The 20804-nt window shown below is 36.0% G+C and overlaps 1 protein-coding gene across 4 annotated transcripts in view; it reads right to left on the bottom strand.

Moving 5' to 3' along the window:
* Positions 1-2629: 2629 nt before the first annotated feature.
* Positions 2630-20804, bottom strand: part of LOC311298762 (dual specificity calcium/calmodulin-dependent 3',5'-cyclic nucleotide phosphodiesterase 1A-like) — a 63176-nt gene continuing 45001 nt past the window's right edge. For 2 of the 4 annotated variants that reach the window (XM_084421981.1, XM_084421983.1), the window contains 12 exons: positions 20271-20453; positions 16674-16740; positions 16458-16574; positions 11948-12088; positions 11645-11745; positions 9084-9209; positions 8865-8966; positions 7821-7941; positions 7351-7432; positions 6363-6477; positions 6090-6277; positions 3520-5092 (listed from right to left, as the gene is read on the bottom strand). In XM_084421981.1, coding sequence (XP_084278107.1) covers positions 4824-5092; positions 6090-6277; positions 6363-6477; positions 7351-7432; positions 7821-7941; positions 8865-8966; positions 9084-9209; positions 11645-11745; positions 11948-12088; positions 16458-16574; positions 16674-16740; positions 20271-20453 — 1612 coding nt within the window. In that variant the 3' untranslated portion in view covers positions 3520-4823. Of the gene's footprint in view, positions 3485-3519; positions 5093-6089; positions 6278-6362; positions 6478-7350; positions 7433-7820; positions 7942-8864; positions 8967-9083; positions 9210-11644; positions 11746-11947; positions 12089-16457; positions 16575-16673; positions 16741-20270; positions 20454-20804 lie in introns of those variants that run through there. The other 2 variants (XM_084421984.1, XM_084421982.1) reach the window with 2 other exon arrangements.

Here is a 20804-nt window from a genome sequence, read left to right as displayed (position 1 = left end):
AAACTTTCAGTGGTTAGTAGTTAAAGCTGCTGTCCGTAGTTTTTCCTCTGTCGCCATCTCTGTTCGAAATCTGCAATTGCATTTATTCGCAGAATTATCAACTTCAGGTGGGTTGTGCCTCGGCACGGCACGGCACAGCGCGGATGAATCCAATGTTTTGAGGAGAATGTGCGGCTGTCAGTCACCGCGCCGATACTGTCAATCACAGATTCTACTTTTTGGAAGTATGATCAACTTAAGAATTTTCACCGGAAAATGTCTCTTTTTTTCTGTAGCCACTCCGAAGTCCAAAGTCTTTTGCATTTTACAACGGGTGAATCTCAAATTGATGTTTAATTATATCAAGTGCTGTGAGAAAAGGCTATAAATCTCCACCTCCAACATCCTCACACGCAATATAGCCTACTAGCCGATACTCCTTCTTTATGTGTACAGATGTGACGTAATGACACAAAGACATGCTCGAATTTCTTGTGGAAATCCACCAGTACCACTGGAATTAAAAACAGCCGAAAAAGCTTACCGTTTTGAATCGAGCTAAGGCAAGTAGATAGTTTTGAACACTGGCTGGTTATGTACTTGCTCAAAAAATTATTTTGGATAAATTTTAACCCCAAAAAGTTACGGACTGCAGCTTTAATTTTGAGTAGTTTACTTCTTTCTTTTTTTTTACACCATTGAACATTCTGGTATTGTGTTTTATTTTATGGTAAGTTTCTTATTGTTACATTTTTCTAATGAGTTGTAATATGAAAACGGATGCTCCGTTGATGATGATTTAGCAATACATGGGGAGGATTGTGAAACCAATCACATCCTGCCACGTTATTTTTGATCACCTCGTGTGGAAAGAGCCTGAGGCGGCATTGATGAATCTTTCTCTGACAGAAGCAATATTTTTGTAGGTATGACGTTTTTTTATGCAGACGTGACTCTGAAGTCCCACACGGCTGTTGTACAGCCCACCGGCCCTCTGACACGAGTGTCTGAAATGTGGGCATCATACATGGATTTCAAGCTTGATTCATGCTAACCAGGGTTTGAAATTAACACCGACCAAATGTGGGTGAAAATCCCATATCAACACAAGCCAATTTGGCGGGTTATATGATTCATAAATTATGTTCTATCACTTTGCATGGCATCGCTATCAGAGCCCTTCCCCTAAAAGGAGCCTCAGACATTTGTAAAACAATGCATCGAGGGTCGCACACTGAGAGAACTTTTATATAGTCTTTAACTTTAACTTCCATGCTTTTTTTTGTTGTATGAATATCTGAACAAAAACCCGTTTTATTCTAGATTCGTGCATTATTTTTTTAAACATGATAAGTTTAATAAAAAAGCAGCATTTTGAGCAAAAAGCTGAGAAAATGCGTTTTTGTCAAAGACTACATCCAGATCGAATTCAGAATGATGATCAAAACAAAGTAGATCGAGTCACCCCCAAAGCTTCAGTTCTATAACTATAATTTCATTCAGTAACATTAGGCAGTTTTGATTTATATGCTGTCTGATGATCGCGTTATTTATATGATTACATATGCTTTGTTTCTGCTTCTTATTCGCCTGTATTGTTTTGATCAGGAGATTCGACTCATTCAGAACTTGAAGACGTATAATAGCGCCCTCTACCGTATAACAATGAAAACAAAGCGTTTTCTCATAAATTACGGAAAGTTCCGTTAATGGTGGGGAAAGAATTTAAATTCGATTCGAACACATTGTTTTCTATGACCATAAGCACACTGACGGCGCTCAACTATGACTCCAGCTGTTTAAAACCATTCCGCACCACAGCGTCACTCACATCCTAGTTTTCCATTAAAAAAACCCACAAGAATTTGGGACAAATATATGTTGGCCTACGTAGTGACTTTGCCCTAGGATATTGTGCATATTTCAGTAGCAGGTTTATTGTGGCTTGAATAGCCTAAATATACTTAATATAGCCTAGAGAAATAATATAGATTGCACTTTCTCTTTCCATTTGCTCTTTTTACAAATGCCTTAATTCAAACTCTGACAACACTTAATTCATTCTTGAAGTGAACTTCTGTCTGTATTATGATTAGTTTCACTGTTTTGGACTGCCGCCTTGACTGGTGTGTGATGAACAACTGTCTGTACTGTACTGTACTACTGTACTGTCTGCTGTTCAACCGGGTTAACTCTCCGCCAGAGCCCTAGTAGTCAATTAAGAGGCCACTTTTTTCCAACCCGTTCTTATAAATGTCCAAGACCAAGACCTTAGGGCAAAAAGGTCAACTCTTGGCAACTATACGAGAGGTCACAGAGAATTGTTTTTATTTCCATTTTATTTGAATGGTATCCGCAAACATTGATTGCCTGTCGTAAAGCTGAAAGCAATACAATGATTCAGAATCAGATTTAATAATAAATATATTTAAATCTAAGCTGTGACTGATAATCTGGTTTATTTCTGATAGTTTTGTTTTGGCTAGTAGAAGTTCTGAAATGTAGTAGCCAAATATGCCAGTGAGTGAAAAAGTTTTTTTCAAACCCTGATGCTAACATGGCTAGTAGGTTATTTTAGATCTTTTGCAACACACACACATGAAAATAATGACATTATGTGCAAATAATCAGCCTTAATCAGTCATAAGGTTGTGTCAGAAGAGATTTCTACATTACAACAGGGCCATTTTTAAATGATGAGAGCTTGATAACAGCACCATATTCATATTTTTTAAACATTAAATCTGGAGTAAATGTTGAACAAGTATTTCCAACAAATGTACTGTATGAATAACAAAATGTCTCAGTCTCTCATTGTTGACTTCAGTATAGCACATTTATAGTTTATAAAGCCTTAACAATTATAGGTTAATCTCACAAAACTAAGAAATGTCTAGGTACATTTCCCGCAAAAAAAATGAAAAGGAAAAAAATGTAAATAAATTTTGTTGCATAAAAAAATAAAGGCTTTTTTTTGCATGATGACAGTTTCACTACAATTAAAATTCCCCTCTACAATTCATATGAATGCAAAAAAAAAAAAGGATATATTAAACTTACAATTATACTTTATACATGTATTGTACAGTTTTTTATGGTGGTATGTGTTGTACTGAATTTATGATGGTTTTAATTTTAAAGCAAAAAAATAAAAATTTTGCATCCAAAAAGTAAGATTTTACACACACGCACGCACGGTACGGTACGGATGCAAATTCTTTGCAGAATTGGGGACAAATGTGCTTAATTATGATGAAAATAATGTCAATGCAAAAAATGTAAATGCTTCACCCTTAAAAAACAATTCTTAAGTTAAATTTTCAACAGATATTCTACAGGTGTTTCTGTCATTCCTGACTACGTGAGATGCAGTCTTCTTTTTTGATGCTTTTCTGTTTAATAAACTTACTTTTTACAATTTAACCGACCCTGAGCTCAAATGTGCTTTCAACCTCTGTGTGTGAAGGTGACGACAGCAAGTGTTACATCAGCCCACACCTCAGACCTGAAATAAGATACAAATGACAAAAATCTTGTTTTCGGCCATTTATGTCATATATAATGCAAAAAAAAAAAAAAAAAAAAAATCTGTATTTTCACATAAACATTATAAAACATGATACAGTGATTTGGTAGCATATGTTTAGCATGTTCTGAGATTCTGAGAATGGCTGTGTTCAGAAAAGCATACTACTCTTACAGTTTCTGTAGTATCTAATAAGTATGTATACAGAGCACAGTATTCTAAAATTATCTACTAAATCTGCCAAATGAGCAGTATACACTGAATAATGTATCCCACAATGCAATGTGCTTAATTCGACCTGTTCATTTCCAGTGTCATGAAAAGGAAGCAATATTAGCTTCCAAATGTTAACATGTTTTTACACAAAACTAGATTGTAAATGCAAAATAGAGCATATGACTGTTTTAAATGTTTATTGTTACAAAATGCATTCTGTTTCACTATTTTAAACAGTACATGCTGCACAGTATTCAGTGAATAGTAAATTAGTATTCCATTCCGAACACAGCCAAATGTATGTAACATTTATTTAGACACTGTACTAAAATACTGTATGGATTTAAAGGGACACAGTTCTGTTCATTTAGAGAGCGTGATTGAAGGGACATCAACGTTGTTTGTTCAAATGAAATATCGCCCCCTTGAGGACATGTACCTCTACTGTTAGGTAAAAATTGGCTCATGATTTCATAGGCGGCATGTTCTACTAAAATTTTACAGCTGCACATACTATACGTGTCATGCTACAATAATAAAAAAAAAGCTCTTTATTGATTGTTCTGGATATTGGAGGGAATAATATTCATAAGTCTACAGAGACACATCATGCCAGAATGAAGTACGTAAAATATTCCAGTCATTCTGACCTAATGTGCCGCAAAGAGCTGGTAAGCATGACCGTATCGAGAATAAAATACAGAAACTAATTGTGGTGCAAAGGGTAGCTGCGTAATCTTTAATAAATAACGACACAGTCTACAAACAAAGAAGAAAACAAATTACAAAAAAAAAAAAGAAAAAAAACCTAATTGAACAAACAGGAAAAAGCCCGGGAAGCAAATAGGTTGCATTTCAGGGACTTGCTAAATCCTCCTCAAGGGATGATAGAGGTCTGTCTCCAGCAATAACACAGTCGCCATGACAACACTGCACACTACCATCTCTAGGAGTCGCTCCGTGGACATTCTGTGCGTCCGTCTGCACAATTATCCCTCCGAGCCCGAGAGTATAATAGCATTACAATACAATGAGGACAATGCTGTGTACATCATCCTGTTTCTGATTAAAAACATTCAGGCTCCGTACCGTTCGTGAGACGTCAGGCCGTTTTACCGTTCCAAGGCAGAGTTTCTGAGCTGTGTTCCTCTGATGAACCGTCGCCCGGTCCCTCCAAAGGGGACTGGGAACTCTGGTCCAGAGAGTCCTGGGAAGAGTGAGTCGAGTCCGTGTTGTTAATTTCGTTCAGGGACTTTGACTCCGAGTCGAGACTCCCTCTGGCTGGACTGCTGCGGGACAGTGTGACTTGTGTGTTCCTCATGGACTCCTCTTCCAGGTCTGACATTCTCTCATGTTGCTTATTGGCCAACTCTGGGAAGATACAGGAAGTGAAATCAGATCTGGGATACCATATTATCCCCGTGCACTGAGATAAAGAGCTGTGTTATCATTTAAAGAAATTCAATTGAGTTTAACTTCCATTATTTATGTGTTATGTTATTTCTAAAACGTGACACTCAACAAATCTAGTCAGTTCAGATATTTCATGAGTTCTAGCTCAAGCACACCTGATGCAACTAATCAAGGGCTTCAATAGTTACACCAGGTGTGCTTGAGCTAGAACACATGAAATATCTGAACTGACTAGATTTGTTGAGTTCAGACAACATCTGTTTTGTAGATTTGTGCTGTTGTGAGGGATTCTATTTAGGGGGTTGAATAATTCTGAAACTGCAGAAGTCATTAAAAGTTGGGGAAACCACTTGAAACATTTGTTGTGTTGAGCTATTTCAATGACTTTTGTTTGATTTGCCTGGTAAACCCTACATTATGGGGAAAAATGTCCCCACAAAGATTACATTTATTGTGACATTTATTACCAAAATGATATTTTTGGTCCCCATGAGGAAAACAGTTATGAATCATACTAAGTGATGTTTTTTGACAATGTAAAAATGCAAAAAGGTTTCTGTGATGGGCTGTGTTTAGGGGTAGGGTTAGTGTAAGGGGATAGAATATACAGTTTGTACAGTATAAAATCATTATGTCTATGGAAAGTCCCCATAAAATAATGTTTGTTGTGTGTGTGTATGTGTGTGTGACATTTTTAAAAAATATCTTCTTTTGTGTTCAGCAGAGGAAAGAAATTCATACAGGTTTGGAACAAGTTGAGGATGAGTAAATGATGACAGAATTTTCATTTTTGAGTGAACTATCCCTTTAAGACACTTCTCCTTTAATATAACCTTTTTGGCATGAAAACGTTTTTCCAAATTGAGTCAAGAACCGTAGAATTCTATACAGAACCCCATTGAACCTTTTATTCTAAGAGTTGACTGTATAGAAACACGAACAGATGCGTGCACACCTTGAACAGACAGCTCTTTCCAGCGCTCCTTGTTGTTCTGGATGATCTCAGAGAGCAGGTGTCGGACGTGTTTCAGGTCGATGCCGCACAGAGAGTAGTCTGTAGTGGCTCCCTGCTCCTCGTTGGAACCCCGACCGCTGTGTCTCTGTACCGCCTCCACCACTGCGGCTGAGCCCCGACCCGTCAAACTGCACCACACAAGCAGATTATAGACAGATTATCATCCCTGAATCAAACACCTTTACCCTGATGAACATGTGACCATCACCTCACCTTGACCTGCGGACACCCCCAGATTTTACAGCTTCCTCTATGAGAGGACTAATAATCTTCTCTGTGGTGTCGACCAGAACAGAAAACGTGGGTTCGACGATAAAATCGATGAACCCTTTGAAGGAAAAACAATGTTGTTTGTTTAGAAGCCTTTGTCATTCATTTAATTAGTTAGAAACTCATTAGAAATAATGGGTTTTGATTCAATCAAGACACCTGTAGTTATTGTGTCATTAAATGAAACCACATTTATTTTATGAGCTCCATTAAACATTACAAGAGAGCATGTTATTGTCTCAGCAGCCTCTTGATGGCAGTAAAGAGCTGAACATGACTGGACTGAAGGCACGTCTGTATGGATATGTTCATAACAGCATAGTTGCAGTATAGTTCATAACAGCATTTCTACAGTAATAAATATGCACATTTTTACATAGAATACATGGATGTTCATGAGTGGCATCCAGTTTCCATCTTGCAAAAAAAAAAGATACTTGACATTTATTATCTATTTATTTTTTATTGCTATCCTGAAAAGTCTAAAATTAATATATATAAAAATAAAAATAAAAACATTTTATATATATGCGCACAGTAGAGAGATGAAAAACAAAATATTCTTCATTTTACAAAGTATTAATATTACTGTTCAGATTGATTTAGTTGTGGATTTAAAGAATGTAAAGGTTAAAGATTAGAAAAAGTAGCATTCTGAAAAAAAAATTAAAAATAGATTCTATAAAATTCTGATATTGCTTCTAGTTCATCAACCTTGAAAATAGGTCAAGTTGAGTGCATTGCATTGTGGGATAGTGTTCCACGCAAATGTAGCAGATTGCCTGTGTATTCCATACATACAATTTGCCAAGTAAGCAAGCATACATACTACAGTATATACTGCAGAGATAACAGAAGTAGTATGTGAGTACTGTTCCAAACATGGCCTTGGCTATTAGAGATCACATGTGCATGTGTGTGTTAGTTTTACCTATCTGAGACTGGGCAATCATGGTGGCTTTCCGGTCACATAGTGGAGAGAACGGCAGCCCTAGTTCTGCCTCCTTGTCACCCTGCAGAGACAATAAAAGAATCAGAAAGAATTACTCATACTGGTTCAAAGCCTTGTTAACAGTCTAATAAAACATTGCTCTTCCCTCTTTGTTCTTGAAAAGAGAAGCAGACAGAGACATCATGTTCCCGTGATTTCTGAGCCAACAGGATTTTCACTCAAAAATTGCTAGAAAGTTTTCATAAACAAAGTATGTTTTTTTGACTGGTAGGTGTGTGTTTAATTCAAAAATATAAGTTATGATTTTGATTACCTACTACATTGCATCTGCATAAGCTCTTCAATGGATTCAAACTTTCTGCTCCCAGATAATGTTTGTGTCTGTAGTAAGTGTGTCTCTCTGGGAGTTCTGCTTGTGTTATTGGAGATAAATATTATGATGTGTGTACCTGTCTGAAGAACTCCTCCATAAGGGCTTGTGTCCAGCGGTAGTGCAGCTTCCAGCCCTTAGCAGGGTGACTGATATCAGCCGCGTGCAGCATCAGGGACAGCACTTTAGCCTTGTCTATTCTGATAGACACACATTCATCACAGCTTCATCAGTCAGATGCAAAGATAGAAAGTTTGTAAACAAATTATGAATCCATAAAAAATACAATATGTATGCAAATCTAATAAAATCTTAGATATTGTGATATGGTCAAAACATGTGACACTGAAGACTGGAGTAATGGCTGCTGAAAATTCAGCTTTGTCAGCACAGGAAAAATGTATTCAAATAGAAAACAAAGATTTTAAATTATAATTTTATTTCACAATATTACTGTATTTTTACAGTATTTGATCATATAAATGCAGCTCTGTTGAGAATAAGAGGCTTTTTTGAACTGCACTTTTACTTCACGGCCTATTTGCTATATTATGTAAATTTGTCTTTGGCACTTTGGCAAAAAATCCACAATTAAAAGGCAGACAGAAATAGACTAGGCAGACATCAAATTAATTTAAAAATAAACTTTAAATGTGAAATTCAAGACGTCAAGAGTTTTAAAATAACTCCAGTTGAAGTACTGTTAAAAATAATTTCTGCCAACCAAACAAAGGATTTGTTGCATTAGAAGCACGCATTTGAAATGCAAAATGAAGATAGATCTGAAATGCTTTTTGTCACATGAATCGGGAAAATACATCCTGGAATTCTAGTTGGCTTTTTTTCAATAATTTTATGAGCCTGTTTAATGGTCTGTTTGGAGCTTGACGGACACAAGAACAAAAAATTAAATAATGTATGACAAAAGAATGAATAAGCTATAGAAAAGTCCCTAGCAGTTGACACATTTATTTCATCACATAATACTGTACGTCATACCACCCAGTTCAAATGGGTACTACGCAAGAAGTGTGACACATTATCATGAGGAAGACACACCGTCACACTCATTCATTCATTAACACCCTCATGTTCACGAACGCTCAGAGAGAACAGGACTCACCCCTCCGGCTGCTGCAGTGTGTTCCTCATGGTCTTGATCTGCTGGAAATGGCAGGACATATCTGTGCTCATGACCATCTCGATCACCAGCGTCCGCAGCTCCCTGTGGGAAGCACAACACAACGGCTCATTAGAACTCAAAGCACATGCACTTTCCCAGAACAGAACGGGACGTCCGAGGACATTGTTTCCCAGCGTTGAGAGTCAAACCCCAGCGTACCTCCAGTCATCTTTTGAGAGGTTGACCAGGATGTTCATCTCATCCTCTTGCATGAGTCTGTAGGCTGCGCTCACATGGTGGTTTTCCAGAACCGAGCGATCGTTGTACAGGATGGCCACTTCTGATCTGTGCAGAAGCAAAGGAAGAGGAGTCAAAAATGTCCTATATGTTCCAATTACTTTGACACCTTTATGCCATTGCAGTAACTTTTTAAAAGGTTAGTACACAAAAAAAATAAAAAATTCCCTTCATGATTTATTCACCTTCATGTCATTCCAAGTCTGTACGACTTTCTTTCTTTCGTGGAACACAAAAGATGTTCTACAGTATTTGAAAGCTTATCGTCACCAGGGGCTGTCAAGCTTCAAAAGACAAAAAAAAACTCCATAAAAATAGCTTGAAAGTAGATATGACTCATGCAGTACCTTTCAAGTCTTTTGAAGTTTTGTGTGGTGAAAAGAACGACATTTAAATGTTCTTTTTCACTGAAAATATTGCTGAGTTTTTCAAAACACAAGAACACAAGAACCAATTGCATTGATGTCAAAATTGGCATGACAGATCTAAAAGGGACACCTTTAAATTCAACACTCGATCTTGGTTGCACTTGTACATATTAGATTTTGTGCATATTACCAATGGCACATTTTGCACATTTCTCATCATAAGCTTGCAATTTGTGTGTTGGTTGGTTTGGGTCACTATATACTTTCATTGTATGGCGCTCAGACATTTTCAGATTTCCTCCTTTTGTGTCAAATGCAAAAAATAAATTGGATTTATAAAGATTGCAAAAACACTTTTTTATCACGTTCATGAAACTCAGTGAATGATACGTTTCTCAAGCATTGACTTCATAATTTCCCTCCCATCTCATATTTTTTCCACCACAATGTCCCCTTAGGGGCTCCGTACCTCAAGAACCCTATATAGCCAAAAAAAGTTTCTCAATAAGAACAGGGATTATTTTTCTGAACATAAAGTCCCGAAGAACTCTACTATCTCTTACTGTAAGTTCAAATGTACTGCAGAGAAAAACCTTTTTATTCAGTGAGTGACAGACAGTACTTTTCATTCACTTGAGGAGTAAATCTGAAGTGAACTACAAGATAAGGTGGAACATCAGCTGTAATCAGAGACATTAAGAGTAATGGCTCCATTTTTTCCCCATCACACAAGCCTTGTCTCCCATAATTCAATGATGATGGAGCGCTCCTTCAAGATCACTGTATACTGCAGCTCCGTCCTTGCCATCGGTTTTTGTGATGTACTTCTTCGAAGAATGATGTCTGCTATGGGCTGTCATGCACAATGAGGCCTGCTGTAAAAAGATCTTCTCAAGGATCCTTTGGCATGTATTAATGTGAAAAAGATACGCGTCCTGACGTGAACCAACACAGAGCAACAACAACATGAACGTAGATTCTGACGTAGATTCTGCCACTGAAGATTAATTGAAAACATGATAAATTCCGCTCTCAGCCCCACGATAGCCCACCACAAGGAAGATAAACTGTGTTAGAAATATGACCAGTGGATTCTCTCCCTCTATTATAAATAAACACACACTCTCACACACACCTACGCAGGCAGCATTCTAATGCATAACAGATGCATTCAATTCGTTCCAAATGGTAGGTAGAATCATTATGTTTCTGAGATTCTGAGACAGTATCACATCCATCCTTCACAGAGAAGGCAATTCCATAATGCATTGTGATAAGCTCGCATTAGTACAAATATCCATCACCCAATTGGCGAGTAAAGCAAAATAAAAGCTATTTATAAATATTAATGATACATACAAATATTATAAATATTTAATAAATATTAATAAATGTCAAATGAGAGTATTTTTATAAATATAAAAATATATATAAATAAATGTATATATTAAATATTAATTATATAAGTACTGATTAATAATGGGAAAATGTTTAAATAGTAATAAATACAAAACAGATTAAAAAACAAAATAAAAATAACTTTTTAAAATATAAAATCAACAATAATTCTGTTTGTACTGAGAAATAAACAGTTTAGGTACTAAATATAAGCTTGCTTATATCTACATTTTAATGAAATCTGCTCTAGATCAGGGTTATTGTTGTAAACTAAAACTATTAAAAACATTTCTATTAAGTGTTAATTGAAATGAAGCTAAAATACAATAAAATATACATATTTATTAGAAAAACTTAAACCAAACAAAAATTGGAAAAGTTTACACTAAAGGTTGAGGCACTAAAATTATTGACTGGAATGAACTAAAACTGAAATAAAAATACATTAAACCTAAAAAGACAAAAGCACATAATGAAATGACTGAAAATTAATTCAAAATATTAATAAAATTATAATAAAACTAAAATAAAAACTAAAATAGCGCTGCTCTAGATCATAAGGCTTGATGTGATGGTGTGTTTGGAAGCTGGTCTAAAGCTAGTTCTCATAACAGTTACCTTCATACAAAAACACAGAGCATCATTACGGCAGCTTATTTCAATTTTGGACAATTTATTGAGATTATTGGCTGCTTGTTATTGGAGAACATCACACACCTGGTCTGGATGTGGAAATTATTGGTCGTTCCAGTGTGTTCAAAGTCGTGGATAGCAGCAGCAAACACCATGGCCAATATTTCCAGTTCAGTGAGCCAGTGCTGTGGGAGAGCAGACCAGTCAACCATTACCCAAATAATCATCATTACCATCATTCAACATCATTAAAACGCATTTCAACAGCTGCGCATATTAACCTGCAAGTTAAGACCTCAAGCGTTTAGCTCGTATTGACTACAAACAGATGTCATATTTGTTTGGTCAGTGCGAGACATGCATACAGAATTCGCTGAGCGCTCTCACCATAATGCCAGTGTGGAGCATCAGATAGTGTGCCGTCTGCGTGACATCAGCAGCGTGGATCAGATTGTGGTAGGGGTTTCTGTGCTTGCTGTAGCCCATTTCCAGAGCTTCCACGAATGACACCAAGGAGGACACTGGTATCTACAGAGAAGAACAATCCCAGTTACAAAACCAGAGTGCTAGTGATTGTGCATTTCAACCACACTGCCGTTCAATAGTTTGGTGTCAGTAAGAATGTTTTTGAAAGAAATTAAGGATGCACTTTATTTTACAGTATGTGCACTTTCAATGTACTGTGTGCAGTGTGCTTACTTAAGAAAGTAATGGTTAATATAAGGTAACAACAGGGGTTAAGGTTAGGTTTAGGGGTTCAGGGTTAGTACCTAGTCATTACCCAGTTAGCGTCATTACTACAAGAAGTACATAAAACTGTATGCAAATGCAAAACAGGACTGTAAAATAAATTCCTACCAAAATTAATATTATTTAGTGAGAACATATTAAATTGATCAAATGTGACAGTGAAGACATTTATAACATTACAAAAGAAAATTCAAAATGTTGCTTTGCAACTGTTTTAGTTGAAGTACTATACTAAAACTGAAAAGTAAAATAAATTAAAGATGAAGATAAATATTTATAATTTTTTTTGACTAAAAATGAAAACTGAAAATATATAAACCTAATTCAATATATTAATGAAGTTTGGAATTAAGATTTTTTAAAATGTTTTTGAAAAGTCTTTTATGTGCACCAAGACCACATTTATTTGATTAAAAATAACTGTTTTCTATTTGAATATATTGTACAATGTAATTTACTCCAGTGATGGCAAAACTGATTAAAATTTCTTCAGGGAACAAGGGTTACATACGTAACCGAGACATTCTTTTGAACTTTCTATTCAAAGAAAAAATTTATGAATTTTATAGAAATATCGGTTTCCACAAAAAATTTAAGCAGCAATGTTTTCAACATTGATAATAATAATTATAATATCCTATAATTATTACTAATAATTGAGCACCAATAATAATAATTGAGCACTAAATAAGCATAATTTGGAATGATTTCTGAAGGATCATGTGACACTGAAGACTGGAGTAATGATATTGAAAATTCAGCTTTGCATCACAGGAATAAATTACATTTTACAAAATATTAAAACAAAAAAACTGTTATTTTAAAATGTAATAATATTTCACAATATTACAGTTTTTACTCTATTTTAGATCAAATAAATTCAGCCTTGGTGAGCAGAAGATACTTCTTTCAAAGCCATAAAAACCCATTGTGTTAAAGATGAGAAAAACTGGTTTTAGTTCTGGATTCCCAACCCGAATAGAGACACAGAATGAGCCTTCAAGCTGCAGTCTGAGGCTTTAAATGTCCTGCCACAGCAGATTAATGGAGCATGTTACAGGCAACCGAAAGGCTTCCTGTAAGGGAACAGTTTTCAGCAGCAAAATATGCATGTGTAATCTCACGGACAACAGGGACTCCATACCTAACCACCTTAACCCAAACACAGGCAATGCGTGTCTGCTGCATTTAAATTGTAATCATGGGCTCTGTGTGTGTGTGTGTGTGTGTGTGTGTGTGTTAGTTGAGAGTCTATCATCACCGCACTTGTGAAAAGGGTAAGAAGTGATGAGAGCTGACACAATGGTGAAAAACAAAGAAAGAGAGTGGATGGAAAATGTCAGATGCCTCATAGTATATCACATATAAATCTCCTGTTACAGGGTAATAACATGTATGCTTTGAAAACAACACTACCTTTGGTTAGAAAAAAAAAAGTGTAATTCCAAAAGGATGAAATCATTAGAAATAGTTCACAGAACAACTCACGTTCATGTTGTTTCAAAACTGTATGACTTTCTTCCATTAAACACAAAGAGAACATGATGTGCTGCTTGTTACTTTTTTTCAATGCGATTACAAAGAATTTGAGACTGGAGCTTTCAAGTTTTAAAAATGAAGCAAAGGCACCATAAATGTATCATAAAAGTAATCCAAAAAGAACTTGATTCCATACAACAGCTTTGTGTCATGAATGATTTGTGAACGAATCATTACTAAGTTTGATATTTTCAATTGATCATTTGATCTGGTATTGATATAGTTATTGGCCCTGTTCACACCTGGTATTAAGATGCGTTTTGGTCGATCGGATCCAACGCATTCTCATCCTAGGACGTCATATATTGACGCTTTTGACATTTCGTCTACATCCAACGCACATGGCACCCTTTAGCGTCAATATGACACGCACAGAGCTTTGTTCGGTTATGGGTAGGTTTAGGTCTGGGGTAGGGTTAGGGTTAGACCGCTAGGAGGCGCCTTCTGGCCCATATCTATCTGCGTCTCATATTGACACTAAAGGGTGCCATGTGCGTTGGATGTAGACGAAATGTCAAAAGCGTCAGTATATGACGCCTTGGGATGAGATCGGGCTGATCGGATCACAAGTGGATGACACTAAATACAGGTGTAAACAGGGTCTAAAACGGTTTGAGCTTGTCCACTTTCGACCACTTTTAGAAGTAGTAGAAAACACATTCGACCGGATTGCTTTAGTAGAGCAGATGCTCATGTGATTGAATGCGTTAGAACAACCATAAAAGACCACCTACTCTCCGCCTACTGACCTAATGCGTAAACATTATGGGAAGCGCGCTAACCAGACGGGATATAAACTTTCTCAGCTGAAGACCCAAATCTGGTTTGAAGACGAAAAACATACCAAGCGCAATATTCTCTCACCATTCCTGATTTCTAACTCTCACAGCGTTCGGCTGGTCTTGCAGCTGTCAGAGCAGAAACGAAAACTGATGCTCTCCGTATGTTTTTCCGTCGTCTCTAGTCGCGTTCATATGAAAATTGCGCACGCTTATTTTGTCCATTAGATCGAAAGATCTGAAAAAACCCATGCATTTAACCGCCCATAGACCCTCCCCTCAAAGAAATCAGGACAGAAGTGGTTGAAAGTGGACGAGATGGATTAAAACACCAAGTCTAAATGGGAATGTCTTCCTCGTCTACTTGTGATCCAATTAACCAAAACGTATCTTAATACCAGGTGTAAACTGGGCCATAGAGAAACTGTGGTTACACCCACTGATTGGCAAAGTTGGTGTTCAGCTTGAATGGCACGAAAAACACACAAAACACATCTAAAATGGGAAAGCGCTTTGCGATTGACTGTACAAATAGATTCAAGTAATCTGAGCCATCTTTTTACAGACTTCTGAAAGCTACAGAAAAAAGAAGCAAATGGATCCCTGCAATTCGCAGAAACAACTGGATCCAGGCAGCGAAACGTGGATTTGCATTTAACATTTTGTGTCAAATATTTTGAATATTGGGGTCAAATTATACCCTTATGGGTACCGTAACTGTAAAGTTTACGTCAGCGTTTATTAAAAAAACATCCATTCTGAGCCTTGTGTTCTACAAAGGAGGATGGTAGGATAATGTTAGACAAACCCAGTTTTCCTTACAAAGCAAGTTTAGATAAACAGATGGGAGCACAAAGCAGTTCTTTAATAGATTCAGTCTAAACTGCGGAACTCTGTATTGTCTGCATGACGGTAACAGCTGACAGTTATTTGGATAACTTTAAACGTTTTTGCAAAATATATAGGAACAACTAAAATATCAATTGATGTCACTTTTATCCCATCTTGAAGTACAACCAAGCATCAATTCAAATTTATTAGAGCTTCACAATACACTTCGCTTCCAAGCAGCTTTACATGAAGTCATAATGTTATATCTATAATGCCTTGGTGCTTTAACAAGGTTTAGGGCTGGGTGATATGACGATATAACAATGATATAAGTGATCATCCGAAATTAGCTTTAGCTATATTGTATTTATTTTATTTTCTAGCAAGGCTTTGGGTTCACAGGCTTTCCTTTATGTATTTCCCCGGCGTTTAAATCAGGGACATATAAATGTCAGGAAATCTGATTCCTGGCCACGTCAATGTCCATGGACCACTGGTTCTTTGGTAAGTTGTAAAGAACACTGTCGAGTCCAACTGCCTTCAATTTAAGCAGATTATCGTTTGTTTTACTCCCGTTTTTGCAGTTTCCCCTATTAAATCCAGTCATGCTGCAAGATGTTTTGCCACTCAGTCCTGCTGAGGGGGCGTATCCCGGCGGAAAAGTGACATCAATGCATACCCTCTATAGTAGGAATTCAGAAGTCTTTGAATATAGTGCACAAGTCATATGGGTTACATTTATGATATTTGATATGGTTCTTTTGCATTAATTTTGAAGCTTGAAAGCCTCTGTCCTCATGGAGCACGAAAAAGGGAACAAGTTCAAGTGTATGGGTTAAATGAAATGAATAAATGAAATAAAAATTTAATGACAGATTAAATTTGATCCAGTGTCAGTATGAGAGTTTCCCTATGGGCATATGAGTCAGAATCCAAAGTAAGCAATGTGTTTAATATCTCAGTTTTGGTGTGTGTCTGGTTTTTGCAGTCTCTCGTACCCTGAAGCGGCTGATCAGGTCATATCTGGTGAGCAGTTCATACACCAGGAACTTCAGAGCGTGTTCGCTACTCGCCTCTTGGAGCGTGAAGACGTCAAATGACCATTTATCAACATCCTGAAAAGTAGGAAGACTCCTATGAATTGGTGGCAGATATAAAACTTTAAGGAAATAAACTAAATCCCTGTTATAATCTAATGCAAAGATAATGTGTACCTTTAGAACTGAAATTACAGATGGTGGATAGGTCAACCCTGCCATGTTGGATGTTCTTCTGTACATTCTGCAAACATGCACACACAAACCATGATGTCTTTTTTTACTATTACCAGCTGAAGTTTATTTTTAACAAGGTACATTTCAGTAAAAAAATGTAAACGTATATGAATTCACAAGTAAAAATTGCATTTGGGTAGCTGACGTTGAACACTTTTGAGGAGTTCTGCAATGCTACTGTATACTCCAAATAAAAAAAATAAAAAAAAGTTTAATGGATGTTATGCATAAACTATTTATTTACATTGAAGCCTAAAAAGGAAAAATAGCCAGATTACATCAAAGGGTCGAAAAGGGGTAAAAAAAAAAAAAAAAAACGTGAATGATGCAATAAATAAAAAAAAATTAAGAAAAAAAAGTTAAGTTACCTTTACACAATGACTTTAGTTGAGTGGACCTCAGATAAACGATTTGACCCTTTTGCGCTTATACCATAAGTGACAAACAATGTAAGATCATTAAATTGTTCCTCACAATTAGAATGGTTTTACTAAAGTCTGAAGTAAAATGGGGCTTTATGGAAGTGTTTAAGAGATGAAAAGTTTTTGACAGCAGCAGTAAAGTCAGAAGTGACACATCTACATTTAGAATCTTCACAGAACTGTATTCCCTGTAGTATCAAGTACATTCAAGTGGGAACATTTTATAATCAGAAAAAAAAAGAAAGAAAAGCAGGTCATAACACTAAGACTTTCCATTTAAAATGAGGCTGGAAAAGCACTTAATATTGAAACCGTCACATTACTCAACACAGTCCAGATTCCAAAATAGTACATAATGATCAAATTCATATCCAGTGTTCTTATTAACTTAGCTCTCAATAAATTAATCCCAAATCTGGAAAATTAACAGGTTCATATATGCAGAACATTTGTATGTCTCTGTCGAGTGTCTTAATTTATTGGACTCACATATGTTAAAGACTGAAATCATATTAATTCGTTTTATTTCATCACAATGTCACAATTATACATATCCCAAAAAGGGACATGGTGGTAGGGGAAAAATGAGATTGGAGGGAAAAAAAAAATATTTAAAAACTTTTGCATTCCCTCGCAAAACAATTGCGTTCCCCTGAGAAAAAACATCTGCAAAAGAATGCAAAAGCAATGACACATAATTTTTCCTTCAATCAAATTTTTTTTCCCATCACCGTCTCCGTACAATTAAGTGACCGTTGGATGAATTTTAAATAATTTCACAATTTTACTTTATACCATCATCTAGCACTAATCATCATCTTATATCATCAAGGCCCTTGTCTTTTTGTCTTTCATATATTATAACAAAAATCAATCCATTTCATTACTAATATTTTTAGTGACATCATTTTAGTGGAGAAATTAAATCAATCTATCTTGTTTGATAAAAAAAAAAAAATTTTTTTTTATAATTTTTATAATTATATATATTTTTTTTATAATTATATATAATTCAATTTAAGTTGAATTATATATATATATATATATATATATATATATATATAATTCAACTTAAATTAAAACACCCTGATGTATTCTTCATTTAGTTTCATTTGTTGGAATGGAATATTATATTAAGTTTCATATAAATGTTATGGCCACTGTGTACAAAGTCAAATTACAATTAATAAAGTGTCTGAGTTTGTCCAGGACATATTTCTGGCTTATCTTTCTTTTTTTCTTTTTCTTTTTTTTTTTTTTTACAAAATAACAGATGTTTTCCTCATTTGAATGTCTTTATTCATTAAGAGAGCCCCTAATATCCGTTCGATATCACACACGCGGTGATCAGCGCTTCAAGCTCAACAGGTGTCTATGACATTCTGAAGGAGTTTCCATGGAAATGAGGGAGGCAGCTCACGCGTGAGGGTACATGCGACAGAGAAGAGGACTGCAATTCAAATGGAATGGATCGAGATGTTCATTTTTAGTTACTGGAAAAGATTATGCAGAACAAGCCCTTCAGTGTGTGTCTTATGTGTCGGTAATCTTGTAGACATTTTCCCAGTTAGAAGGGAAAAATGCAAGGTCTGTGAAATGAGACTGTCTGTTTGATTTAAACTCACTTAGAGGCTTAAATGCTCTGTCTCAAAACCTGGTGTGCCGCATTGCTGACTACAGCCTACATAAGCAGCTGCCTTCAAAGACAAAATCGTTTTTTCGATTCGCAATTTTAACAGTTATGTGTGTTGTCCTTATCCTATGAGAAGATGCCTCGCTTAATTATTCACTTTCCTTCAAATCTCCTTAATTATTTCCTTCAAACTGTGAGAGATGTATTAATGGATCAAAAATGAGTGTTTGTTTTTGCTTTGTAGGAGATTCTGTGTTGCAGAAATCCTCTTCCATAGACCCTTCGACGCAAATGCAGTTCATGCACATTAAGTGTCTTTACGGCTCCAATTTCACTGATCAAATGGCTTATGAAAATGAACCCTTAAAAGTCATTAAACATACAATAGCGTGTACACATATATTATCAATGCAGAGTACAAATGTGAACAGCCGTGCATTTATTTGTGCAGTAAATTATAGCTGTCACAGGATATGTATGTGTTTGTGTAATTTACGGTGAGCTTACAAAAACATGTATAATATATTTGCCGTTTTTGTTGTGAGTAATGGTAAATTGCAGCATGCATTTGTGGGAAGCCTTGATGCTTTCAACTCGATGAAATAAAACTGAATCTGAAGCTGTTTGTAGCATTTTTCAAAACTGTGGCGAGAACTAACCGGTGCTGAAACAGGGTGTTCATGACCCTTCAATGTTAGAATGTTTCTCAGCCATTAACATGATATTCCAATAAAGTATATTAGAAATAAACTTTAAAACATTACACAAACATTGAAACTTTGAAACTAAGCATATTGACATTTTTCTCAATTCATCTGCCATCTTGGAAAAATGTGTTCACAAAGCTTGGTGCAATGCATTCTGGGATTGTCTTTTCCGTGAACAATACATTTAAAGCTGGCTTCTAATTTTGTCAAAGTGAGCTATCTTAAGAGACAGCATAATTATGTTGCCTACGTGGGAAGCTCACTGGGTGAAAATGTCAAGGCAGAATGTTAAAGGGTTAGTCCACGCTAATATGACAATTCTGTCATCATTTACTCACCCTCATGACATTTTAAACCTGTATGTATTTCTTTCTACTGCTGAACACAAAAGATTATATTTTGAAGAATGGTTGTCCTGAATGTTCTTCTGAATTTTAAAGAACGGCTGTCCACAAAAAGTTATATTTTGAAGAATGGAATCAAAACAAATTTTAGTTCCCCTTGAATTTCATTGTATTTTTTGGCCATACAATGGAAGTCTGTCAATGGGAGCCGAAACTGTTTGGTTACCAACATTCTTCAAATGACATTTGAAGGACATCAGGGTGAATAAATGATGTCAGAATTAAAAAAAATTGGTGATCACTTTAATAAATATCATGAGTATTTTGTGTAAAATGTTTCCGACAATGATTAATTGAGCATAAATCACAATGGATTTATTATTAAATGAATAATCAAAAGCAAGTATTTCATTATCAAAATCAATAGATACCGTTCCACAAAGATCCCAGCCTGAACGGCGTGAACGATGCTGCGGAACCGGGGCTTCTCCTCGGGCCGTCTGCGCACCACTCCCATCTTCCTGGTGAAGGTGGAGGCCAGCCAGTCTCGCACCTCCATGGGCACAGAGTCTGCCTGGATATCACTGAGCTCATCCTCGGTGTCCAGAAGCCGCCTAGAGAAGAGCAAACATGTTCACAGAGGATATTACTCCAAAGAGCCAACAGCAGCTGCTGTGAAGAGCCGGCAGCCAGGTCAATATTGTGGGCTAGTGTTATTTGGCTGCAGTGTGTTTTTTTTTTTTTTTATAAATAGAATTGAAAAGAAATATTTCTTGATTCCTAACCCAATTAAATAAGATACTTTTGTTTTCAAATATTAATACTGAGTAAATATATAAAAGTAAATAATATTATATATAAAAATCAGCATCGGCCATTGACAAACTTATAGGCTGGTTGACCTATACTGACCAACAGGGAATCTGTGCTCTAGTGACAGTGTCAGAGAACATCAGTGGAAGTCA

This window comes from Rutilus rutilus (genome assembly GCF_951802725.1).
Source record: "Rutilus rutilus genome assembly, chromosome: 10".
Lineage (NCBI taxonomy): Eukaryota > Metazoa > Chordata > Actinopteri > Cypriniformes > Leuciscidae > Rutilus > Rutilus rutilus.
Note: the sequence above shows the minus strand (reverse complement) of the source record. Positions and strands in the feature narration are given on the sequence as shown.